This window comes from Pezoporus occidentalis, unplaced genomic scaffold, assembly GCF_034315485.1.
Source record: "Pezoporus occidentalis ecotype Australia unplaced genomic scaffold, CSIRO_AGI_Poc_V1 ctg185, whole genome shotgun sequence".
Classification (NCBI taxonomy): Eukaryota; Metazoa; Chordata; class Aves; order Psittaciformes; family Psittacidae; genus Pezoporus; species Pezoporus occidentalis.
The window spans coordinates 76,133-101,774 of NW_026913693.1; the positions used below are offsets into that span (position 1 = coordinate 76,133).

The 25,642-nt window shown below is 38.2% G+C and overlaps 1 protein-coding gene across 1 annotated transcript; it reads right to left on the bottom strand.

Moving 5' to 3' along the window:
* Nucleotides 1-4,112: 4,112 nt before the first annotated feature.
* On the bottom strand, nt 4,113-23,853 carry DDX1 (DEAD-box helicase 1). The gene is made up of 26 exons (XM_062615882.1): nt 23,703-23,853; nt 21,831-21,882; nt 20,945-21,008; nt 20,183-20,212; nt 19,836-19,932; nt 18,904-18,951; nt 18,695-18,778; nt 17,700-17,783; nt 17,169-17,245; nt 15,857-15,929; nt 15,664-15,740; nt 15,071-15,185; nt 13,857-13,995; nt 12,918-12,978; nt 11,142-11,240; nt 10,341-10,430; nt 9,622-9,810; nt 8,558-8,609; nt 7,940-8,086; nt 7,234-7,325; nt 6,637-6,709; nt 6,119-6,191; nt 5,953-5,995; nt 5,646-5,741; nt 4,779-4,899; nt 4,113-4,466 (listed from the first exon to the last, which is right to left on the bottom strand). Exons 1-26 carry the CDS (start codon nt 23,716-23,718, stop codon nt 4,336-4,338), a joined length of 2,223 nt encoding a protein of 740 aa, XP_062471866.1. The 5' UTR covers nt 23,719-23,853; the 3' UTR covers nt 4,113-4,335.
* Between the last annotated feature and the right edge of the window lie 1,789 nt (nt 23,854-25,642).

The following is a 25,642-nucleotide window of genomic DNA, read 5'->3' on the forward strand; positions in this document are numbered from 1 at the left end:
ACATGAGAAATATTCTGCTACAAGCCTTCAGCAGTCCAGAAAGCAACAGTGCTCAGCAGACATAGGGTATGCTTCATGAATGTACCTTTTATGCTCTCCAATAATAACAGCCATTATAAGACTATTTTGATCACATGCTGGGCATCATGAAACAGCCTTTAATATATCATAGCTTCAGAGAAATTATTAAAATGCTTGCCAGTCTTGTCTGACATTCAACAGATTACTGCATTCCTTTAGTTCAGTTTTTCCCTCTGTGGATCTGGCCACATGCGTAAGAAACCAGGAACTATGGACAAGAAACAGTGCAAGATCATAGAACGCTTTGGGTTGGAAGGGATCTCAAAGCTCATGTAGTTTTACCACCCCTACCATGGGCAGGGACACCCTCCAGACCAGGTTGCTCAAAGTCCCTTCTGTCCTGGCAAGTCAATGCAAAGAGGCAAAGTATTTTCTGAAACCATCTTAAGAAGTGATTATGAGCTTGCTCATCATACATGGAATGGGTTACCACCTGCAACTAGTAGCAGCTCCACAAAGTAGTAACTTTGCTTTCAAGCAACTTGTCAAAGAATTATTATTGTGAAGAGGCTTCCTTACAATCCATAGGTTTTCCTTTCTCTCTCACCCCGTGTAGCTTCCTTATATGTATTGGCAAATGTTGCTGCAATTGCAGTTGTAAAGGGTTGCTTTAAGTGGCTCAAGTTTTTACACTTTTCCCTATCTAGACAAGGAGGCATAAGGCAGGAGCGTGCACACACTGTGGTAAGGCTCAGGCTTTGAACTCACCATCCCATTTTCCCCCTTTCTTACACTTATCTAATCTACTTGAGATGCGGTTGTTTTGCTAACTGCCTTAAGTAGGAGCCTAACTTATTACATTATATGGATTTTCACATACGGTAGTGACCACAGGCCTATTACCTCTTCAAATAGACCAGGCACATTTATTTGCATGTGTGATTCATAAATATGAGAAGACTGGAGTATAAGTTTGTGTTGCCGGCAGCAATTTTGTCTGCTTTCACGGTAGCAAAACAGAATCATACTTACAGCGTAAGAGACCAGTGAAGTACTGCCTTTGGAGTGTACTAAAAGGGGATCCTAGTGCAGCAATTTGGACACTGAGTGGCAAACACCATCTGTATCCTTTTCCCTTCCATAAAAGGAACCTTTATAGGATTGTAAAGGAAAACAAACAAAGATTATTACCAGTAGTTATAAATACTGAAATGAATAGTTAATCATCCTATAAGAATGAGAATTTTCTCAAGACATTGTACTAAAGCAGTCAAAAATACAAAGCTATTGAACAAGAGTACTCCAATAAGCAAGTGATCAACTCAAAACACCAACCAAAAAAAAAAATCTCACCATCCCCCAACTTTACAGCTACTAAAATACGGGGGTGGGGGAAGAAAAAGCTTAAAACTAGAATCTTATTTTGCTCATTTTACCTAGGCTAATCTTGAATTTCCCACATTTTCCCCTTCTGGTCAGAAAAGCTAAAGCACTGCATCCATCCCTCCATGGGATTGCTTACAGAATGCCAAAGCCAGTAAACTGCAATAGATACAGGTGGGGGCATTTATGAAAGTTTTGTTTTTTTTTTTTTTGGTGCTGTTTTCAGTTAGCCAGCCCTAGAAATCAACACTGAGAAGAAAAATAAACAGTTTTGAGATGTACAGTAGCAAGAACTAACGTTGTATCCAGACAAGGAACAAGCCATTTAAAACAGAAGTTAGTGGGTTAACCATTTTAACAGCTTAGAGTGCATGTTTATTCAAGCTGCAATAAGAAGTCAGCCAGTGAAGCAAGGGTCCTCCATTGCGAGTCTGTGCTCCACACAAACCGTTCTAACAGCTTTAAGTTCTTTCTCGTTTAGGAGTTTGTTCGTTTCTAAGAAAAAAAAAAAAAAAAAAAAAAAAAGAATAGGGAGAATGTAATTGACCCAGTTGGAAGCAGCAGGCTGGTGTACCAACGACAACGGCCTCTCAGGCCATACGTTAAACATTAGCACCACCAAGAGGCAGCCAAGGGTCAGACAACACTAGTATACATCACGCACGCACAAAGCCTGTACGTATATAATAAACACATGCACCTGCAAAGACAGTACCTAATTACAAGGACTTCTTCCATACCACTTGGAATATTCCCAATAACAAGATGCACAATATTCCTGAGAAATTCTGTTCTTGCCCATCTGCTGACTTTAATGTCCAGTGTGAAAAATATCTTCGGACATTGTCTGCGGGTGTGAGAGCCAGTCAGTTCAAGAAAGGTCGGTAGTTTTAACCAGAACCATGCCTATCCAGCTATACATGGCTTATCACTTATTTTACTAAGTATAAAAAGGCATGTGAATTCTGAAATAAAACTTAAGACATTGAACATCCAGGGCCAATTGTCTGAACTTAATGGTGTGTAAATTGATTTAAGTTTGGGTTTTATTTTTAATATAACCATATTCTGAAGAAATGCATTTTCCAGGAAGTTAATCTTGCTAGTGTTTAAGACAGCAATAACTGAAATTAATATAAGAAAGCCAGACCAGATACCTTAAAACAACTGTAAATAGTTCACATGCTATCTCATCTATATACTTTTCCTAGAGATTACTCATTAGGGTAGTGGAGATTCTCTGATTTAGCACAAGATGCAGTGAAATTTCTGATTCCTCAAAGTTTCTCAACCAGAAACTCTTTGCTCCTGTACCTTCACTTAGGCTGCAGTGTTTGAAGGTGCACTAGGAAAGCCCTCCTGAAAACATCAGGCCATCATGGAAAAGGAATTTTAAGTATTGGCATGCCCAAGTATAGCACCAGCTACTAAGAAGGAGAAAAATGACTGCTACAGCTGAACCCAGGACACCAAGGTTGTATGCCTGAAGCAGTTTTATTTTAGGACTGAAAAGCCATGCTCAATAGTCATAATTTGTAATCATTCACTGAAGTTTAGGTACCATACAACTAATCTTGAAAGATAGCAGCACTTTAAATACATAGCAGATTTAAGTAAGTGTTCCATGAACAAAAAGCTCAATGCTAGCTGACAGATTTAATTCCTCATCTGATGAGGCCAATACAACAAAACGTAGAACTTTTCTTCCCAAGTTTTAAGGATAAGCATCCCATGTGTCCTCCCCTTCTTCCCCCTCCACCTAAGTTTGAAGGATATAATAGGTATTAAGAGGCATGATTCCACAATGACCAGTTTAGGATCAAAGAACATGACACAGTCACAGTAAATTTAATATTTAAATTTGTTTAAATTGAGAATTTTATTATTTTATTAGAACAGCTAGAACTCTCAGGTCTGCCCTCTTCAGGTAACACTACACAAAAAAAAAAAAAATACAATCCGTTCCCCTGCTCAACATGAGTTTCATCTGGGCTTCACTGTTTTCTGCAAGGAGACTGAATGTTTTGTGACTACAAGTCTCCAAGAGGAAGACAAAAGGTTAAATTCACTCTGAGTTGACAGGCATCTCCAGTCACTTTTGATATTTTAGGTGACAATCTGCAGGCAGTCACTGAAATTTCTATGTACCACTAGAGGAGTTACTAGAGAAAAAGCAGCTAAAAAAAAAACAACAAACCAACAAAACAAAACATCCAAACGAGACTACAGTAACTACATGTGAACAAATTCAACAGCAGCACAAGAGGCATTAAGTACTTCAACCTTTCCTGCTTAATGAAAAGGCTTTTCCTGAAGATTTATGACTCATTTGACACTAGTATGTTACTTTCCTATGAACTCAGTATTGTAGAATTCTTTGTACAAGATCAATTTTAGAAACTTAAGACACTTCACTTGGAGAACTCTAGTATCACAGAAACAAAATGCAGTTATTAATCTAGATTTAAGATAACCAAGAGCTTTGAATATACACTTCAGAATTTTTTTTTGCCATCAATAACTTTAAAAGGACTTTAAGACCTCCATCCTGCATTAAAAATAGTACACATGTAGTTAAGTAATTTTAACATATATACTGCAAAGAAACTAGTCTTCTTCTAAATTTAACTATACTTGAAAATTTACTTTCAGTAAATCAAAAAGCTATGCAAAGAATGATTCTGCAAATTAGTCCTCAAAGCAAGGCAAAAGAGCAAAAGAAGAGATAAACTATTTAATCTTTGACTTGTTTTATTGTATCAAGACAACAGCTAACATTATCAACAATGCTGAACACTCTGTTTGTTCATCATGCAAGAAGTAAATTTAATTTTAATCTTTTTCTGACTACTGCTACTCAGACAGGATGGGATTTTTGTATTTGCAGGGTAGAACATTTATTAACTTAAGCCTTGTTTCAAGTATGGCACATCAGAATGTTCTGAAGAGCTGGTTAGGAAGATAGCCAAGATGCAAGAAAGATGTCTGAGCCTCCTTTTCAAGGGCAGCCAACTCTTGTACTGTGGGTGCCAGAATATCCACATGGCCTTTATACAGTCCACCTGCCAAAAGAGACCCAATCTGAATGATGTTTTCAAAGCAGTTTTTCAGCAGAATAATGCTTAACCATAGTAATTCAGAAAGTTAAAGTAACTTTGTTAATTTGTTAAAAAACTCCCCCCTCAAACAGAACAAAGCAAAACCAGAGGCACACAAGCACTTTAGTCACTTGCAACCCATAGACTGCATGTGACAAATGCAGAAGACAAAGACCTAGCAAGTTTTTTTAATCTATCATTCTGTAGTTACACAGCAGACAACTATGAAACTGAGCATTGCATAGCAAGGTAACCTAGAAGCAGTTAATTCCTTACCACCCAGAGCTCTTTTCTGCCCATATGTAACTTTCCCATCAAAATCATCGACTGGTACTTTTATGTCCGGTTCAACTTGGGCAATAGTGCAGTTTAAGTGTTCTTCAATCTCCCCCAGCAACTAAAAAGCAGGAAAAAAAAAAAGCCTTAAAGTACTGTTAATGGCTCTCATGGTCCAAGACTTCAGTCAGACTACTGTTCTGAACAGTCACATTCAAGTAGCTTCAACAGGAACTATACAACTTGAAAACAACTTGATTGCAGACACTAGAGATCCATGCATTTTTTTTTTCCCCTCAAATGGACAAGTTCATTTCCACCTACAGTATGTTTTTACCATACCTATAAACCTTTATTTTACATACTACCCTAATTATATGAGTGGGGCTACAATAAAGAGCTCATAGTCCAAGCTTATTTTACCACAGATGATACATTTAACGTAGAAAGAGGGGAAGCCGCTGTGAATTTAACAACTATTTATACTTGGCATACAACTCTCAGGGAAAAATGCACTTAAGTGACACACTATTTCCAGGTTAGAGGAGCAAGTTTTAAGTCATAATTTTGCAACAAACCCTCTAAACAAACCATCTAATGTGTAACTAACATCCTGTAACTTTAGTAGCATTTGACTAGGAATAGAGAAGCTGAAAAGTCTCCAAAAGAATTGGCTGAGAATATGAAAATAAGCTTTTATAATTAAAGACATCTCTTACAGGAAGTGTTAACTTCCAAAGTTTTCCAACTTTTTCTTCAAATGGAATCAAAGGTTATAACCACTCCAAACTAGCTTTGTATTTCTACTACACAGCTAAATGAGTCTTTTAGAGGAACAGAAATGTTCTAGTTAAGCAAAACATTTACCTGCATCTCGTTGTACCATATGGTACAACCTCCTTCTTCCTTCAGTCTAGTATTATAACACCCTTTTCCACGACTACTGCATACATGATACCAAACCTACAAATAAAGGAAAACAACTTGTAAATTTTGTGAAATAGTACAATACATCCACTTTGATTAATTACAGCATGAAAAAGAATTCAGGTATCTATTTAAATTCCTTTTCATTTAAGTGAGAACCAACAAGCAATTTTCCAATGCAGGATATTAAAGTCAGACTATCAGCTGTGGACAGCACTTCAATAAACAACCTCTGTTCAATTATTACCTTTTCTTTCTCTTTTGCCACAAGGGAGATTGCCAAACCCATCCTGAAATATTAAGGAAGAATGGAGAAAGAAAAATTATTTCACTAAATGCTGCCAACTTCTGAACCAACAAACGATAATAATAAAATCAAGAAAACGTGGCAACTACTCTAAACACATACATACCTCTCAGCTCTGCCTACTCTCCCAATTCGATGAACGTAGTTCTGTTTTTCATCAGGGAGTGTGACGTTGATAACTGTGTAAGATACAATCCACAGAGAATAAAAGATTTTTAGAAAAATATTCAGACAATACTCATAAAATATTGTCACAGAACAGACACCTAAAATAGTATGATTTTGATTGCTGCAATTCCTCTCAGATCACAAAATGCGTGCATGGGCTATTACAGCCATTACCTATAGTATCTATGTTTCAGGCTTCCACTATAAAACTGCTTTCTCCGTAATTACTTTTTGACAAGAATGTAAAAACAAACGAAGAATCCCCAATACCACAAATCATCAGGTATTTGAGAAGGTCTGGTGAACAATCAAAGTTGTCTGGTTCAAGCCTTTAACATCTGTAACTTTTTACAAATGAAGCTGTAAGTCATATACCTATTTCAACCAGTGCTCAGGATGGCTAATATATTGAAGCTGTATGCAATTCAATAGCGTAGTTTAAAAGTTAGGTCTTACCATATGGAACACCATGAATATCAATTCCTCTAGCAGCAACATCTGTGCAGATCAAGAAACGGACATCTCCTCTCTATTAAAACAGATGTAAAGAAGTGTTGTGCTAAATAAACCAAATAAAATCCCAGGGCAAAGAAACAGCAGTCCTTCACATTTGATTCACCTTGAAGCATCTCTGCATATTTAGGGACATTTCACATAAAGCTCTTCCACAGTGCAACAGTGCTTCTGAACATTAATACCTAAGTTAATTTACATCTTGATTTTTTTCCCGAACAACATAAGGCAAGTATAAATCAATGAATGGCTTAAAACCAAACTGTCTAATACTTAGGTAACTTTTAAATATTCAAGATCCTAAGACTTTAAAAACCAATGTGATCTGCTACAGAGCTTAAATTTAGGGTTTTTTTGAAAGTAAGACCACCTCTCCTCTCCGTGAACGTTCAGTGGTCATGCTGACCAGCAGTATAAATTTCCACCTATGGAAATGCCACCTCACAATTTAATTTAAATGGAGAACTAGCAACAAAAAGTAACATATGATTTCAGATATCAGGAGACGAGGGAAATGTCTTCAACAATCTGCTGCATTACCTTAAATCTTTCCAGGTTTTGCTTTCTTTCTTGAGGTTTTCTGTCACCATGCAGACAGACACATGAGAACTGATGTCCCTTCCTATCAGGGCCTGAAAGAGTTGCTATGCATTAACAGCATCATACAAATGATTATGACATTATTATGACACATCCCTACACGGAACTGGAAAAAAAAGAAGTATGTTATGGGAAAAGGTTTCAACGCAGGGATTTCACTGAATTTATTAGCAATTAACATAAACTTCTAGTTACTGACACAGGCATTAAGGAAAAGCAAAATAATTAAAACAAGCACCTTTCCTTCCACCCTCTCAAGAGAAGGTCTGTGCAAGTATGTCTCACTTCTTTCTAGTCTAAATTTCCCTTGGTTCTCCAAATGTGTCTACACCCTTCTCACATGCTCCCTTTCAGTGTCCCCTTGTGCTTTCTCTCACATTTCTTCTGTGTCTCCTTATACGTACTGTCATACACAGACATTTCTTCCTGTGTCCCCTGCCCCTAGCAACAACCCTCCTCCCACAAAGGGCTCCCCTGCAGCTTCCCAATACAAACCCCTGACTTTTATGCCCAGTATGACAAAAAACTTAAGCATAATTTTACTTGTGTTGTGTCCAAATAGTGGTGACCTCTATCATGATTTTGGCTTTGGGATAAACAGGAAAGCAAGCAGAATAAGGTTTTTTGGCAGGGGGGGAGGTCTTACCTCCACCCTGTTGGATAAAGTACTGCTCCATATTATCACAATCTATTTTAGTCCTGCAGAAAATAATGGCTTGGTCCATCTTGTGTTCTTTAATTGCCCGAACAGTGTATTCTCCTTTTAGAATTTTAATAGCTTCAGACCACATTTCTAAGCAAAAGTAAAAAAGTTATTTCATTTAAATTGTTTAAAAATATGATGAGCCTTTGCATACATTTAAGTTTCCTCTAGCCTTTTAGTAAACAGTTAAACATTTATTAGCAGAGCAAGTGAGCTAAACCTACAGTTTTTTTTTCTTTTCTTCCACCATACTCTCCCTCATCCAATGTAATGTAATGTAATGTAATACAGAAAGACCAAAACCACCCAGAAGTTTCAGGTTACTTGCACACACCAAACAAGCACTTGTTTACATACCTGCAAAATACAGAGTCAAGTCCTTTTCTATCTCCCCCCTTACTCCCTCCCAGTTACAAAAACATTTCAAAACTACAGAAATGTAGTAATAAAAACTTGGAGGAACTTGACTCAAGGCTGCTATCTACTGTAATTTAGCTTTACTTTGTAACATTTACTAATTATTATTTGACAAGCTAGTACTTCACTAGTGTTGCTGATTACCTGGAGTGTTAGCACCAGGTCGTGTATTGTCTTTTGCATGTACTTCATCAGTCTAGGAAAAAAACAAAACAAATAAACCTCTGAAGTCATTGGTCCATACTTCACAGAGGAAATACTTGACTCCATTAATTTGTAATTAGCAAGAAATTAAATCAAAAGTAACCTTAGCATCCTGTTCTTCCACCAGACAAGCTAATCTGCCTTTAGCTAGCAAAAAAATTTGAGTTTAAGCACATGAAACTTGATCACAAAAAAAAAAAAGGATAAAATTATTTATACAGACTCTGGACACAAACCACTTTTAACCGATGTGATAAACTAAAAAAAAGCCACCACAGAACCACAAAACAGTGTACTATAAATATAGCTAAATCATACACACAGTTGTTCCCTATCTTCTTCCCTAAGCTAGGCTGATTTGGATATAAACCTAAACCCCATGAGAAATAAATTCACGTTAAGATTTAATGAAATGGCTCTAACAAACCTAACAAAGGGAATTTCCAGAGATAACAAGGTGCTAAGAAAACCCACTTACTAAACTGTGTAAGAGTTCCTGAGAATGAAAACACAGTCCCACGTTATTCAGAACTAAAGATGTAAACTACCACCACCTCACATGAATAGGGGTCAGGTTAATTTAGAACTAGTCTCAACTGTAGTCCGAGATGAAATCCATCCCCCTAAAAATTGCTCATCTCACGTAAGTTAGGGACAGAACTACTTTACAGAATTATCTGTTGTAAGGTTTACTTCCCCTGCTCAATCAGGAAAGACAGGTATTAACTACAGTTAGGCCACAGACCATTACTGCAAAATGAGTTAAAAAGTAGTGTGGTGCCATTCTTCTCTAATAAAAATCAGAATGTTGCTCTATCAAGATCTTCTTGACTCATGTTTGTAAGACCAAGCTGTTCATAAACAGTGTTACAACACCACCAACATTATGATGCTGACTATCATGGAACAAACCATTTCAGACACATCAAGCTGTTTCAACAGCTGGCAAAGATCATACAACATTAGACCCCAACAGAAGTAATTTTCACATATAGACCACTTACTCTAATATGATTTTTGCCAAGTCTTTCCCAGAGTTTGTCAGCTTTTGGATTTACAGGCACAACTACATGGTGTACAGTTTCAGGGACAGAATCTTCTCCTTTCAAATCAACCCAGGTGGGAAAATGCATGATTTTTTCAGATAGTTTTTTCACATCAAAAGAGTGTAGTGTGGCAGAGCACACAATCACCTGAGAAGAAAAAAAAGCCAGATGGATAAATATCAGATTCTCTCAGCAAAAAAAAAGTGACAGCAGAACTGAAGAATGTTATATAACTAAATAGCACCAAAAAAAGAAAAAAAAATAGTCCCTGACTTCCTTTCCTCATCACAGGAACCACCCAGCTGACAAAAGCCAAGACAAAATAAATTACTTACCTATTCTCTTACAAAAATCCAATTATTTAAGAGGAAGCCAGCTGAATTACTTACGAGCTGATAAATCAAGATTTTTCAGATGTGTTTACATCTAAATAGCTCAAATACTGCTAAAACACTGGGCTTTGATATCTAGAATCCTAAAAAATACATATTCACAGACAATTACCAAACCCAATGAACATGGTAGTTTTGGACAAGAGGTATAACAAACTCTACTTCAAAGAAGCATGCTCCATACCATGTACTAGTCAACAACTGAAAATACCGCAAGCCACATGAAAAAAATCTCCCCCCAAAAACCCCACCACGAAACACAAAAACCATGGATAAATTTTATACCTGAAGTCTCTTTCCATCTGAAGTTATTTGAGGAATTTGACTGTGGATCCTGTTTATGAAATCTGAATAACCTTGGAGGAGAAGGCCATCCTACATGGGAATAAAATAGCAGAAATAAAGCTGCTATTCTTATTTCTCAGTTTTTAAACTTGAGCTAAATAAGCAATACATTTGTAATCTCAAAAATCTCTTTTAACTAGCTGGACAGGTCAATGCCTGGCGGGGATTTTATTACCAAGGAGAAAAAAAAAATAAAAAATGGAAAAGCAAAAATGTGGAGTATTTACAAGTACAGCTGCTGTGCTTCACAAGTTAATGACCATCTGTCTCAGCAGCTTCTTCAAGCTAATACCCCAAAGCAGTTAATCTTTGTTGAATATTCAGTAGTACTATAAGAGATCAGAGAGAGAGAGAGAGAGAGGCACTCCTTTTACAGCATGTTGACTACAACATTCACTGGCTTCAAGACCTGCTGGGTAATCAAAAATGCTCATCGTATATTTGTCCTATCAAGCTCCCTACACAGTGACAGGGACATACTTCACTACCTTGTGAATATAGACTGAAGTATATTTCTCTATCAGAAAAAGAAACTGACAGCTTTACCAGAGAGGCTACAAGAAGAAAGAATACATAGGTTACTATGGTTATAACCAGTAAGATTAACGTGGAACAGTCTGTAGGTAGCTGTTATTCCACTAAAGCACCAAATGCTCTAAAACAATGTTTCACTGACTCTTTTAGGAAATGTCATATTGCATGTAAGAGGTGAACTTAATTATCACTTAGTTCTTTACGCACAGCTTCATCAAGAACCAGGAATCTAACTTGAGATAAATTAAGCTTTCCCGTTGAGACCAAGTCATCTAGTCTTCCAGGAGTTCCAACGACAATATCCACCTATGAAATACATAAGAGCATGAATTGGTCCCATAACTAGAAACATTAGCAGATTTGTCTAAATTTAAGATGAGATAATTACCAGTATGATGCCTTATTATCTATTAATCATAAATTCATAGAATCCTAAAGTAACTTGGGTTAGAAACATCTCTTGAGGTCATCTGGTCTCCACTCCCACCATCACATGCAAATCAAAGATAATTCCCAAGTTGCTTTGGGTAGTTACCCAATAAAATTTTCACAATCTTCAAGTGAGCAATTTTCCAGTTGGAAAGAGAAAACTTGTATTTTGGCAGCCAGAATTACTGAAAAAAAACTTAACAGTGACATGGTCTCACTTCCAAAAAGAAGTCGTAACTTAAAAAAAGGATAAGCTACCTCTACAGCATGACTGAATTGACTGTACATCCCATCCTGCTGAAGCTAGACCAGTTCCTTCTATGTAGGACTGGTTTGCAGTGCATGCTGGCTCTGACAATCACAGACCAGTTTCATTCACATAAAACGTGGAGCAAAACAGGAAAATCATCTGTCTTGACAGTTAAGGACAAATGGCAAAAAAATTACACCTTTAAAATTCTCAGCTCTCAGGCTACAACAGAATTTGACCAAGCTCTGTAAGCATTTGGACTAACAATTGCCACAGAAGTGAAGCAACAGATGCTAGATATCATAGAATGGTTAGGGTTGAAAAGGACATTTAGATCATCTAGTTCCAAGCCCTCTGCCAGTTGGGCAGGGACACTTCACACTAAACCATCTCACCCAAGGCTTTGTCCAACCTGGTCTTGAACACTGCCAGGGATGGAGCATTCACAGCCTCCCTGGGCAACCTACTCCAGTGCCTCACCACCCACACAGGAAAGAATTTCCTCCTTATATCCAATCTAAACTTCCCCTGTTTAAGTTTTAACCCATTACCCATTGTCTTATCATTACAGTCCCCAATGAAGAGTCCCTCCCCAGCATCCCTATAGGCCCCCTTCAGATACTGGAAGGCTGCTAGGAGGTCTCCACGCAGCCTTCTCTTCTCCAGGCTGAACAGCCCCAACTTGCTCAGCCTGTCTTCATATGGGAGGTGCTCTAGTCCCCTGATCATGCTCATGGCCCTCCTCTGGACTTGTTCCAACAGTTCCATGTCCTTTTTATGTTGAGGACACCAGAACTGCACACAGTACTCCAAGTGATGTCTCACAAGAGCAGAGCAGAGGGGCAGGATCACCTCCTTCGACCCGCTGGTCACACTCCTTTTGATGCAGCCCAGGATACGGTTGGCTTTCTGGGCTGCAAGCACACACTGCCGGCTCATGTTCATTTTCTTATCGACCAGCACCCCCTAGTCCTTCTCCACAGGTCTGCTCTGATCTCTTCTCTGCCCAGCCTGTAGCTGTGCCTGGGATTGCTCTGACCCCGGTGCAGGACCTTGCACTTCTCATGGTTAAACTTCATGAGGCTGGCATCAGCCCACCTCATAAGCATGTCGAGGTCCCTCTGGATGACATTCCTTCCTTCCAACGTATCAACTGAACCACTTGCTGAGGGTGCTTTCCATCAACTGCATTTTCTATTTATCAGGCTTACATGAGCTAAATAATAGTAGTTGTAATTCTTTTAACAACGCAAGTTATTCTTAACCTAAAGTATTAAATGGCATGATGAAAAAAATCAACTTACTCCTTGTTCCAGCACAGAGAGTTGATCTCTTGCAGCAACCCCACCAATAATCAACAGTTCCCTAAAATTACATCAACAGATTTTGACATTTGTCAATTTATTATATTCAAGAGCTATGATAAACATCTGCCTGAAGATCCCTGTTAGTAGCTTATATTAACAGCTCTGAACAGTAATTTTATGAAGAACATAGGAAAAAAATAAACTGGTCCCTTCATATGTAGTGTACAGCATTTTAATTCAAGAAGGAAAGTTTTGTTAACAAATTGTATTTGATTTTGATTACTTTATCACTGTTGTATTAAACTCTAACGCCTTAACCAGCTGAATCTTAAAGAGTGTTTTTTAAAAATCTGAAATGCAAATTATTGTTTCCTGTATTCTTGAAAGCAGGACATCCAAATAATAGTAAACTAAATGAATCTTACAGCATAGCTTGCCCTTCCCCATCGCTACTCCCCTGCAATTCTAGTAAAAACACTCTTGCAAATTGTCTGCAGTTTTGAATATAGACAACCTTAAGTTTTATAAGCACAGTCAAAACAGAAACAACTTTAGACTGAAGCAGCTCCTAGAGAAATCAGTTTTCAGAACTGCATCACCATCCTAATCACTGAAACATTTATCCTGCAAGCACACTAATTAAAAGCACTAAGTACGATACACCTTTGATAATCTGAGGTAACTAAAAAAAAATAAAATAGATTTGTCACACCAGAAATATGCAGTCCATAGATTAAACACATCAAAAAGCCCCTAACTAGTCTGACTTTCTGAAAAGTCAGAAGGTTAGTTGGTAGCAGATATTACTGAGGTTACCATTGGTAGCACTGCAGATGAAGGTCCACTTAGCTACAAAGTGGAACACCCCCACCCCCTACCATGAAGTCATGCTGATGGACAATACCATATACGCAATTATAAGAGATGCATTGTTACCTTAATTTGGGATTATCAACATATTTTTTGAACTGCTTCACATTGTTCAACGTTTGTTCTGCCAGCTCTCTTGATGGCTCTACAATCAATGCTTTTGGAGCGTTTGGAAGGTTCTGTGTTTGAACCACCTGTGCATTTCCTAAGTGAAAGAACAGGCCATTAATATAAACTACATTCCTGTGCTGGAAATTTTTACTGGAAACAAACTTGGATTTTCTACTAATCATCTAACACCTCATGATTCTAAATGCTCCATTAAAAGGTGATGCTATTACTCAGTTACGGAAAGCTTCAGATTAATATTCAAAGATTACAAGCAAAATTCCTTCCCCTCTACTCTGCCCTGGTGAGACCGCATCTGGAATATTGTGTCCAGTTCCGGGCCCCTCAGTTCAAGAAGGACAGGGAGCTGCTGGAGAGAGTCCAGCGCAGGGCAACTAAGATGATTAAGGGAGTGGAGCATCTCCCTTATGAGGAAAGACTGAGGGAGCTGGGTCTCTATAGTTTGGAGAAGAGGAGAATGAGGGGTGACCTTATAAGTGTCTATAAATATATAAAGGGGGAGTGTCACAAGGATGGAGCCAGGCTCTACTCAGTGGCAAACAATGATAGGACAAGGGGTAATGGGTACAAACTGGAACACAAGAGGTTCCACTTAAACTTGAGAAGAAACTTCTTCACAGTGAGGGTGACGGAACGCTGGAACAGGCTGCCCAGGGAGGTTGTGGAGTCTCCTTCCCTGGAGACATTCAAAACCCACCTGGACACATTCCTGTGTAACATTATTTAGGTGTTCCTGCTCCGGCAGGGGGATTGGACTAGATGATCTTTCGAGGTCCCTTCCAATCTCTAGCATACTGTGATACTGTGATACTGTGAAATCTTGCCACAATAGTGAGTATACTGGCCATGCAGAATAATTAATTTTATTGCAGAGCTTAAACATATACACGCTTATTTTTAATATGATACTGCCTTGTAACTGAGCTGAGCTTCTCTTTTTATCTGATGCATTTCTAAATTCAGAATGTTAGACTACTTGTGGTTTGAGATGAAGACAATCTGGAATACTTAAAAACACCCACTAATTTTGCTGCTAGTAAGATTACTGTAAGACTTTGAATGCAGTAGTAATGAAGCAAATGAAGTGACCAAGAGATACTGTGTAACACAATCTGATACAGAACCAAGGGAAGTTTAAAAATCTAACCTACCTGAGTGCTGTGACTTTACAACATTACCATCTGGAGCCTTGCAGAGACCAATATAGCCATCTTTTGGTGGAAACTTGAAATCTTCTTCACCAAAATTGAATTTCAGTTCAGCATTCTAGATTTCAACAAAGTTGTGTCATACAGATAGATTCAAGAGACCACATGAGAAACATCTCCATAATTAATGACCCCATGAGGAACCAGCAAGTTGAGGAGGGAAAGGTGGAATTTTCTCCTATCTTACACATTCCCTTTCCCCAAGTCATCTAAAACCTACCAGACACTCTGTGTGTGGCTCTAGCTTCTAAAATTCTTCTACATAAAATTAATGCAAAATTTACAAATCCATGGAAACTCCAGAAAGACATACTACTATTCTACTATAATATTAGACTTGAGAATGAAAGAAACTGGAATTCTGGCACTTTCAAGTTATTTGCTTATATCTGTTGAAGTACATCGAAGTTTGATACAGGCAAGTTAGCACTGGCATTAGGAACCAGTAGTCCATGCAAATTTTATACACAAATAGTTGATTACCAAAACTAAAACAATTTTCATGATCTTACACATCCGTGATATTCCTAAATTACCTTTAGTACACAGGCTGCAAAAAGCGCTTGGTTCCTTATGTGCGGTGGGATTTCAAATGCAAGGCCGAGGTCCTTCCCTGAAAGCAGGGTTAGTTTGGTCAGACTCCACCCATGTTTGCGTTTCCCTCCCTAACCCTTCCCCTAGTATAAGCATCCCAATAAAATTCTAAAGAAGAAAGTGAATAAAACTTACCATTTTTGGAAAATTTTATTTGCCCTTTATCTATGTCTAGAAAACACCCGATTGTATCATGCATAGTGAATTCCTGTAACAAAGAGAAGTTTGCGAAGATAAGACATTTTAGTGTTCACTGTATTAAGAAAACTAAGCGCTTAGACTATCAACTTCACAGTTTCCACTTCTTACTAAATGGTAATTTTTGAGAATTTCAATTTATTCCAACAATACCACTGTATGTAGCATGCATACTTTTATTTCATTGCAAATCTTCAGTAAACTGCCCTATTTATCTTTGATATTTAAAGATTTGTTGCTGCTTTAAACTTACTCTAAAGCCAAACACTTTGACAGTGATAAATTTAAGGCATTTACCTGAAGGAGCTCTGCATTGTGGAAAAGTGCATTTATCGGGCATTTACTAGACAACGCAAATCTAAGCTTAGAGCACCAAACTCGGTAACAGGAACATGTTTTGACTATCTTAACTCTTGCAGAAGGTACTATATGCATGTTACATATACTTAAAGACTTCATTTAAATATCTTGAAATCTGTACACTGCACAACTATGCAATAAAATCTATATTATAAAACGTTCTAATTCAACAGCTCAGAAGTCACTACTATAAAAACCTACAATAATCATAAAAGTTCAAGTTTTATGGCATTGAGAGTTCATTAGTGCCACAAACATTTAAGTTTTGGTTGTATTATTTGTATTTATATGAATTATGCTTAAACATCTGAACTCTGACTGGCACACTACACAAAAAACACCACAGATATTCCTGGTAGATATTTTCAGAAATGTACATTTAGGTGACAGTTCTAATGACAAACCCAACTCAAGAGCCAGAAATACAGAGCATAACATCTTATTAGCATTAAGTGTGCGTTTTGACACACTCGAGTTGCGTGACTATTTCTACTTTGACTACCAGTAAGCAGGATATGATGCCCTCACTTAGACAGTCACCAATGTATACAGATGGAATGGTGTTATTCAAGCTAAGGCTGAAATGAGTCAAGAAATAAATCCAAGAGATCAGTTAACTTGCAACCTGTAACATGCAGAAAAGGTTTATCTTGCAAATAAGAGTCAATATATTTGCAGTCTAGCCACAGTCATAAGCTTCAAGCTGATAACCGATTTTGTTAGATCTGTTACTGTGTTTCTATCCCAAAATGTTCAATGTTTCATGGTATTTTTGCCCAGTGACATTCCCTTAAAAGTAAGCACTATTACAAAAGACAGTTGATTGTTACAGCACAGAACCAACATGCAAAATGCTTAGTATTTCTATCAATATGGAATTCAAGCTTACCTCACCATAGCTGTCAAATTGCTTGTTGTGAGATTTCTTACCAGTGCCACCAAAGCCAAAGCCAAATTTATCAGTGCCTGAAGACAATACAAAGGACAAGTTTTTTATCTTCTGGTTGACAGGTTATGTTTTCTTGTCTTTGCACTGGCAACCAAAACCTCTAACGCTATAAAATGTAACAAAAAAAACCCCAAGCAACAAAAAACCAAACCCAACAGCACAGTACTGAATACTTCCAGCTTTCATACGTGCTAAACAAGTATTCTTGTACCAACACATTTTCTGATTTTACCAGTTTTCAGCCACCTTCATTAAAAAAATTGAAATAAAATGGCAACAGTTGCTTGAAACAAGAAACATTGCTGACACGTAAGCAGATCTCTCCTCTTGCAGGAAGAACATAAAAGTGTTTTAAACTCCCCAATACCGGTGTCCTTCCTCAGGAGCCCACCCTCTGCAACACCAGAGCAGGACTTTAACCATTCCATGTGAATATAAAAACTGTCTGTTCTTCCTCTGAAGGAAACTCACCCAAATCAAGCGAAGCCTGCATAGTTGACCAACCAACCCTGCACAAGCCTTGGTCATGACAAGAAACCTCATAGTAGTACTTCCCTTTAAAAGAGAAAGAAAAAAATTGAAAATACTTAAATTTCAATTCAGTTTCAAGGTGGTTCAGTTTGGCTTCTTCCAAGATTACACAAGCCTACATTTCCACCCCTTCTGAAAGTGCCATAAAATCCCCTATTGTGCAAGTGTGAAAAGATTCTCTATGTACCTATGTATGTAATGAAGAAACAGATTATCAAAGAGCAGGCAATAAAAAAAGTACATGCTGAGAGGAGAGGTAGTGTGTGAAAGGCTCCAAAGGAGTGATAAGCTAGAGAGACCAGTTCTACTGAATCCACAAGAACTGATAAACTCAGAACATCAGTGGTCTGCCAAACAAGATCATGATCATGCACTATAGCATCAACAACCAGCTGTGTAACTTGAACCGCATCCAACTGTCTTCTACGTACAGACAGACTACAGGATTACCTGCACACCAGATCAAATGAGGCTGCTTGAGTCTTTCTGAACACCCATCCAGAACTACTGGAGTATCAGTATGACTCTACTTCCAAGTAAATAGTTAGGGTTGGCCTCTCAACTGTTGTTCCAACCATATAACCATGACATTTGTGCATGCAGGTGTCTGTGAAGTGTGCAAGGAAACAACTGACAGTACTGCATGAGTAGATATTTTCCTATTAGTAACACTTTAATAAAATGCATTCTAATGAATATTAGTTATGATTGTCTCCTCTAGCTCAATCCCACATCAGGAAAAAGGTCATTTACAAAACAAGGTGTGTATTTGTCATCCCAAAGTCTCCTGCCACCAATACATTGAGTAATGGCATATCTGCTCAGATGGATATTACGTTTTATATGCAACCACCTACATTTACAACAGGTGAAATGTAGGTTGTATCAGCTGAAACTTCTAGAAGAGTCTCCAAAATACATAATTTTATACCTACCTTTAGTCACACCTCTAGTTGCCCTGCATCCATGCCATTCTTTTATCTCTCTGCTTTGACAACACAGACCATCTGATCCAATTGCTGAAAATTACAAAACAGTTTCAGTTAAAGAAATTCTAACTCCTTTTAAAAGAAATTTTCATGCATTGTTCTAGTTTATTTTCCCATCAAATAAACATTACCAAGTGAACATTGAGACAACTCACCAAAAGCTGATCCTCTATCATATGGGTTCATTTGCCATTTATTGAGCACTAAGTTTGGAAAACAGAAAAAAAAAAACCAAAAACTTATAAATGCATTAAACCAACAAGCTAAGAATGGAATACTCAAATCTGAAGTTCACATTGGCTCTACAGTGTTTGGCTTATTTTTCTGGGGACACATCTTTGTTTAAATGATGAGGTGAAAATGAATGCTTACAGCTTGAAGGAGAGACACAGATACAAAATGCAAAGGTGTTCCATGAATGCTGAGCACAGATTAAGTTATTTAAAAATACTACTGGAAATTAAAACATTTAAGAAATAAATCAGAGTTCTACATAATCACAACCAAATCCAGCTAGAAAATACCCAAGACTACATTAAGAGCAATAAATCCAACATGTATTTGCTATTTCTGTTCCAATTTTACATTAATGTATTTTCACTTAATATGTCACTAATGAAGAGCTAAGACACACACACATACACACAAAGTTTCTGTCTTTATTTTTCATATGCCAAATATTATGTTGCAATGAAACCTACAGGTTCCACAATATAAAGTTTTTTTTTTTTTTAATACTAGATACCATTTCAATTAGGATTACTAAGGAAGCTTCTTTTGATGCAGCCCAGGATACAGTTGGCTTTCTGGGCTGCGAGCGTGCACTGCTGGCTCTTGTTAAGTTTCTCATCAACCAACAACCCCAAGTCCTTCTCCACAGGGTCCCGTTTCTTTCTGTGACTCCACCAGGAAATTTACATTTGCTGTTTTAAAGTCAGGGGTGATGATATTCTATTTAAATTATGCCAAATTACAGAAAAAACACTTATCTAATGGCAAGTTAGGTTAACTTTAATTTAAGAGGCAACAGAATTGACATGAAGTAACAGTGCTCCAAACTTGAGGAGTGTGACATATGAAAACTTACCTGCCCCACCAGTTTTAATAGTTGCTTTCCCTTTCTTGCCTTCCATCTGGTCCTTCAGTGTTTCATAAACAATCTGGATAACTGGAATGCTAAAAGCCTAAAATAGAAAACTATTTTCATTCCACAATTTTTATGGACATTTAAAGATATACAGTCAGCCTAGTTTTCAAGTACAATACTCATAGCCAGAAACACTTTAAAACATGCCTACACGTTTGTAAAGACTATTAATACTGCTTAAATACGTAAACACATATATGCGTGTTCTCCTTGTATTTACACGTGCACAAACATACGACCTCTCACCACTTAAAAGATTTTCTGCTAATTTAAACTTGATTACTTACACCAGTTTTTCCACTCCCTGTTTCAGCAGCCTATAGAAAGAAAATATTAAGAGTTTAACCAGAGTTACAACTTGGACTAGAAGGACTGTTCTACAGTTTTATTTCAGTAAACTAAGTTTACTGTTACTTTGGCATAATACAGAAAATCTCAGAGAGTAATGTTACTGCTTCACACTAATTATAGGTGAATATTAAATACAGAAAACCTTTACAATACACTTCAAAAATTTTTAAAAAAGATTACCAGAGTCCACCAGAAAAACTATCTATGTATGCCTGATTGCTAGAAGCACTACAGAAGATTATAGGAACTGCTATTTGGTTACGGAATCAAGAACATGGAGATCTACCAAAGATATGATTAACAAAGAATACTAATCTGCCATTTTCAAGGTTATCAATAATGGTGCATTTGTTTAGGCAGTATCACTGCCTAAACAAATGCAGTTCCATGCAAATCTATGCCAGATATTTACAACAAAAAGGAGAGCAGATTAAATCAAATTGCTCTCATTCATGTGGCCATGCCTGTCAAGTAGTCAAAAAACAAAGCCTAAAAATAATAAATCCCATCTGCAAGAACAGTTGGAAACACATCAGGAACCCAAAGAGGTTTTTAGCTAAAAATATAAATATACTTTCTACGGAAGCAGGACAGTAAATCTAGACTAACTATGGACCTTTCTAGAAAGAAGGGAATTGACTGCACAAATAAGTGAAACACACAGGCTTTCTAGGAATAGGGCTATCCCACGTACATACCATAAGTACATCACCACCTCCCAAGATCAGTGGGATGGATTCTGCCTGGATATCTGTAGGAAGACTGCAGGAAAGAACACATTAACACAACTGATGTTACCAGTAGAGAAAGGATTTTTTGCTTATATAGGCACTCACCATGGTCATCTACAAGATGGAAATTAACAGGTAAATGTTATTCTTCCTGGCTTGCAGCTAAGGAAGTGAAATAGATTCTATTTAGAAGGAGAGGTACTCTGACAGGGAGTGACTAGTGTATGCAGTGGATTCAGCCACACCTCAAGAAGGCTACATCTCACATCACTAAGCTTCCCTTTTAAAGCCACTTACAGAGTCTTCATTTACAAAATTCCTATTCAGAACTGGAAAACTACACAAACTAAGATTTGCATACTGATAAAATTCTGAATGACAATTCAAAACAAGCTCTGAAGTCAAATGTTAGACAAACCAGTAACTAAAACCAGGAAGAATTACTTTTGTAGAAGACTGACACCAAGCATCAACTTCGAAAAACACAAATTCAGGCCACACTCTCGAAAACATTTACAAAACTAGCATCAATTATATCATAACATTTCATCCAATAATCCCACAATACATAATAAACAAACTAGAAGCACAGAGGCAGAAGCAGAGGCTTTTACCAAACAAATGACACTGAAGTATAAGCAGTCATGCTTTGCTTTGCCAAGTTTAAATGTTACCACTGCAGTCACAATTTGTGTTCTTCAGCCATTCACACTAAAAAAGTTCACAAGATGCAATGACAGTTAAACACTGATCTGCTTTGTTTAATGTGACAGCAGAGCTATTTTAAGAAGCATGTCATATTACACTGAAAGGCAAATTAGATTTTGCAAGGCCGAAATGCATTTCTACTTACAGCCAGTCCATCTCCTCCACTGCTTGAGCTATCTCAGGCATAACACCCATTTCTGTAAGACAAGAAAAAAGGAACAAGCAGTGCTATTTACCTCAACATAGCCTAAAAGATTTCCAAGTGTCAAGAGTTCCAACTACACGCAAAAGTAATAAAAAACCCCAACCAACCACAAAACTTCAGCATATGCAACCTTCTCTATAGAACTCCAAATGACAGACAAGAAACATTATTCTTTCCCCACATACAGTTTTGACAGTTCTCCCCATTTACAGCAGAGTTAAGTCAGGCATATACTCAGCACACGGACAGGTGCTGACAAAGCAGCAAAGCAAACACACCAGAACCGAGTACCATTTCAAGGGCACGGTACTTATCTTTGCACATTTAAGGAAACTGCCTACGCAGACAACAGAGAAGACTTCGTTAATCACAAATATCCTGTCTCCATTGCTGAGATGCAGTTAAGAAAAAAAAACACCCCCCCCCAAAAAAAAACACCAACCCCTGCCCCCCCCCCCAAAGGAAAAAAAAAAGGAAAAACTGTACCGTATAAGGACTGAAATTTTAGATGATCGATTTTTTTTTTACTGTATCTTGCCTTACACACAGCACATATATTAACTACACAACGCTTTGATTTTGAAAGATTTTTTTTCCTTAGATCCCCCTCTTCTGGCAAACCCGTATTAAGGTCTGATGGTCAGATCTCAGACACAAGTTAAATATGAAGCCACAGAATAATAATGTCTGTATGTTGATAAACAAAATCTATTTATTTAAAAACTAAATACTCTTGCAATAAGGGCAATCCTTACCAACCCAAACGATTATACCATCAAACCAAGAATTTAACTACTAGTTATCTTTTCAGATGCATAGAGTTACTTTAAGTCAATTTAAATACAAGTATGCACCTTTCTTTACAGAAAGCTTTTACACACTGCCGCATTCTGAATTTCACATATACAGAAAGATCTACTGAGACATATGGATGCATGCAGTCAAAAATTGTTCCTCCGTTTGCTATAACACATATAAGAAACATGTTTTATTTCTAACATGATTTCAGAAAGCTTTAATATTTTCAAATGTTAGACTATACTCCTACAAAACTGTATAATCCACATAAGCAAAATGTACTGCAATAACAATAAAAAGGAGCTACTGATTGCAAATTATACTTAAATCCCTACATTATTTTTCCCCCATTTTTAATATTCTTCCAGCTCACATAGTGCAATTCAAACTTTTTTTTTGGTTTTGATCAAACAATGGCACTGAACTCAGTTAAAAGAAACAAATTAAAAACCTCACATACATTAAAACTTTACAGTACTCTAATGTTGAGTGGTTGTCTACGTCTGAATAAATGTGCGGGGAGGCGGGAAACAGAGTTATGTTCCCACCTTTAACATTAAGGTTTTAGATTGCAGTTTATATTGATACTTCTATAAAATTCAGGTATTAGCTAGTTATGATGCTCGTCCTGTTCTAGGAACCAGTAAGCCTGAGGAGCAAGTCTAACATTTCAGCAATTTGCAAATGCATGCACACACATATACTAAAACCCGTAAACCGATCAGATAACTGCTTCGGAAGGCCTGCAAAAGCACGAAGAGCAGGGAAGATCACCCTCATCTCCCCACTTTCGACCTTAAGCCTGCTACGTGGTAAGTCACACCATTGCGGGTCCACACCGGGGCAGGCCCGAGGAGCTGCGTGCTGCGCTGAAAGGGTCCGCCCAGCGCGGCAGGATCCGGAGTCGCCAGCCTCGAAAGGCGCCGGCACGTCCAGAACCGAGAGGGCTCTCCCTGTGCTTTGCTGCCGGCGGCAGAGCCGACACCCCCCACCCTCCGCCCCGGCACCACGTACCCGAAAACGCCGCCATCTTCGCACAACCACAAACACCACAACCGACAGGACGCAGGCGCCGAGCGCGTCCGCGGCTTTACGGCGCCGGGCGGGAGGAAAAGGCAGCGCTCCGCCCGTTCCGCCCCTTTGTGCGCCCGTCGGCATAGGCTACACAATACAGCGAGGGCAGAATCGAAGGAGGAATTACTTTTGTTACGTTTCCGGGTTTTTAGGGTCCACTCTGGTCACCCGCTCACGATTTTATCAATTTTCTGAAAGCCCGGTGTATTTTTCTCCCCTGCAAATCAAAGCTTGACCATGACCTTATGATCTTACTGGTCTTTTCCAAACCAGTTGATTCTGTGAGTATATGTCTGTGGTGCTGGGCCTCATAGCTGTGGCTTCAGGCAGTGAAGTCATGAAAGGCAGTCGAGTTTGCACCCACGGTAACTTATTGTGAAATACGAACTCACTCCTCTAAACGAGATAACAAGGTTTTATTGAGGGACAACGTCAATAAAGCAAAAGCAACAGCGCTGGGCGCATGACTGTAGCCAGGGGCGCAAGTGATTAGTATTTGTTACAGGTTTATATACTTTCACTATTACATTAGTTACATACATATTCATAATTCCTGCATATAGGCGGGGGTATTATAACTAGCTCCAAGAATTTATTATCATAAGTCTCCTCCTCTTGGAGTCTGTGCACTTCTCTGAGGTGATTGTGGGCAGGGGTTTTGAGGATGAAGTAAGCAGTCTTCCTCTTGTGAGTAGGGGTCTTCAAGGTGAAGTAAACAGTCTTCCTCTTGTGAGTAGGGGTCTTCAAGGTGAAGTAAGCAGTCTTCCTCACAGTGTACTTTTCACCTTTGGCACAGTTGGATGCCCCAGTAATCACACAACCAGCTATATCTGTAATTATTCTGATAACTAGAAAAGATTTAAAACAGTGTGACCTTCCTGCAAAATTGATTGCAGGATGGGCAGACAAGGAGTATCCCAAGCTAGCAGATGTTTGGGAGGCTCTGTCTCTAAGTGATAATGAGAAGGATGGTATGAAATTCATGTTTAGTGGGGCCACTAAATCCTGTTATCTCACCACAGACTTACAACACAAACATTGTTCTTTAAAACTAAAGATACTTTAGAAGACTAGAGTGAAACAATTAGCTCATGTTTAGTGGGGCCACTACATTCCACAGACTTACAACATAAACATTGTTCTCTTTCTACAACCGAAGTTAAGCTAAAAAGTACTTTAACTGTGTTAACTAGCTTTCCTTATATCAAGCCCCCTCCCCCCCCCCCCCTTTACCTTTACAAATTCTTTTGCTATGTGACTCTGCTTTGATCAAGAGATCTGAACCTTTTTAACTTGTTGTCTAGTCTTGTGTCTTTAGCGAGTTTTGTTTCTGTTATTGTAAACTGGTACAGTTATATCCAGATAACCACACCTATGATTTGCAAAAGCCAATACATTTATGTGTTTATCACACTTATGTTTTAAACACAAAATGTGTGTTTGCACTGGGGAAGCTCATGGATCCTAAGATTACAAAGCACATGCGGGAGAACAGGGATCAGGCCCTGTCAGCATGGGTTCATGAAGGGCAGGTCCTGTTTGACCAGCCTGATCTCCTTTTATGACAATGTGTCTGGTTGATGAGGGACAGACTGTGTAACACTCTACCACAGCTTTCTCCTGGAGAAACTGGCTGCTCGTGATGTGGAGAGAGGTATATTCTTTGCTGGATTGGATACTACTGGCTGTCACATCTTGTTGGTGACTGGTCACTAGCGGTGTCCCTCGGGGCTCGGTATTAGGGCCAGTGTTGTTTAATATCTTTATCAGTGATCTACAGGAGAGGTACTGAGTTGCTGTAGTATGCCCATAGAAGGGAAACAAAGCTGGTGAAGGGACTGGAGCAGAAGTCTGAGGAGGAATGGCTGAGGGAACTGGGA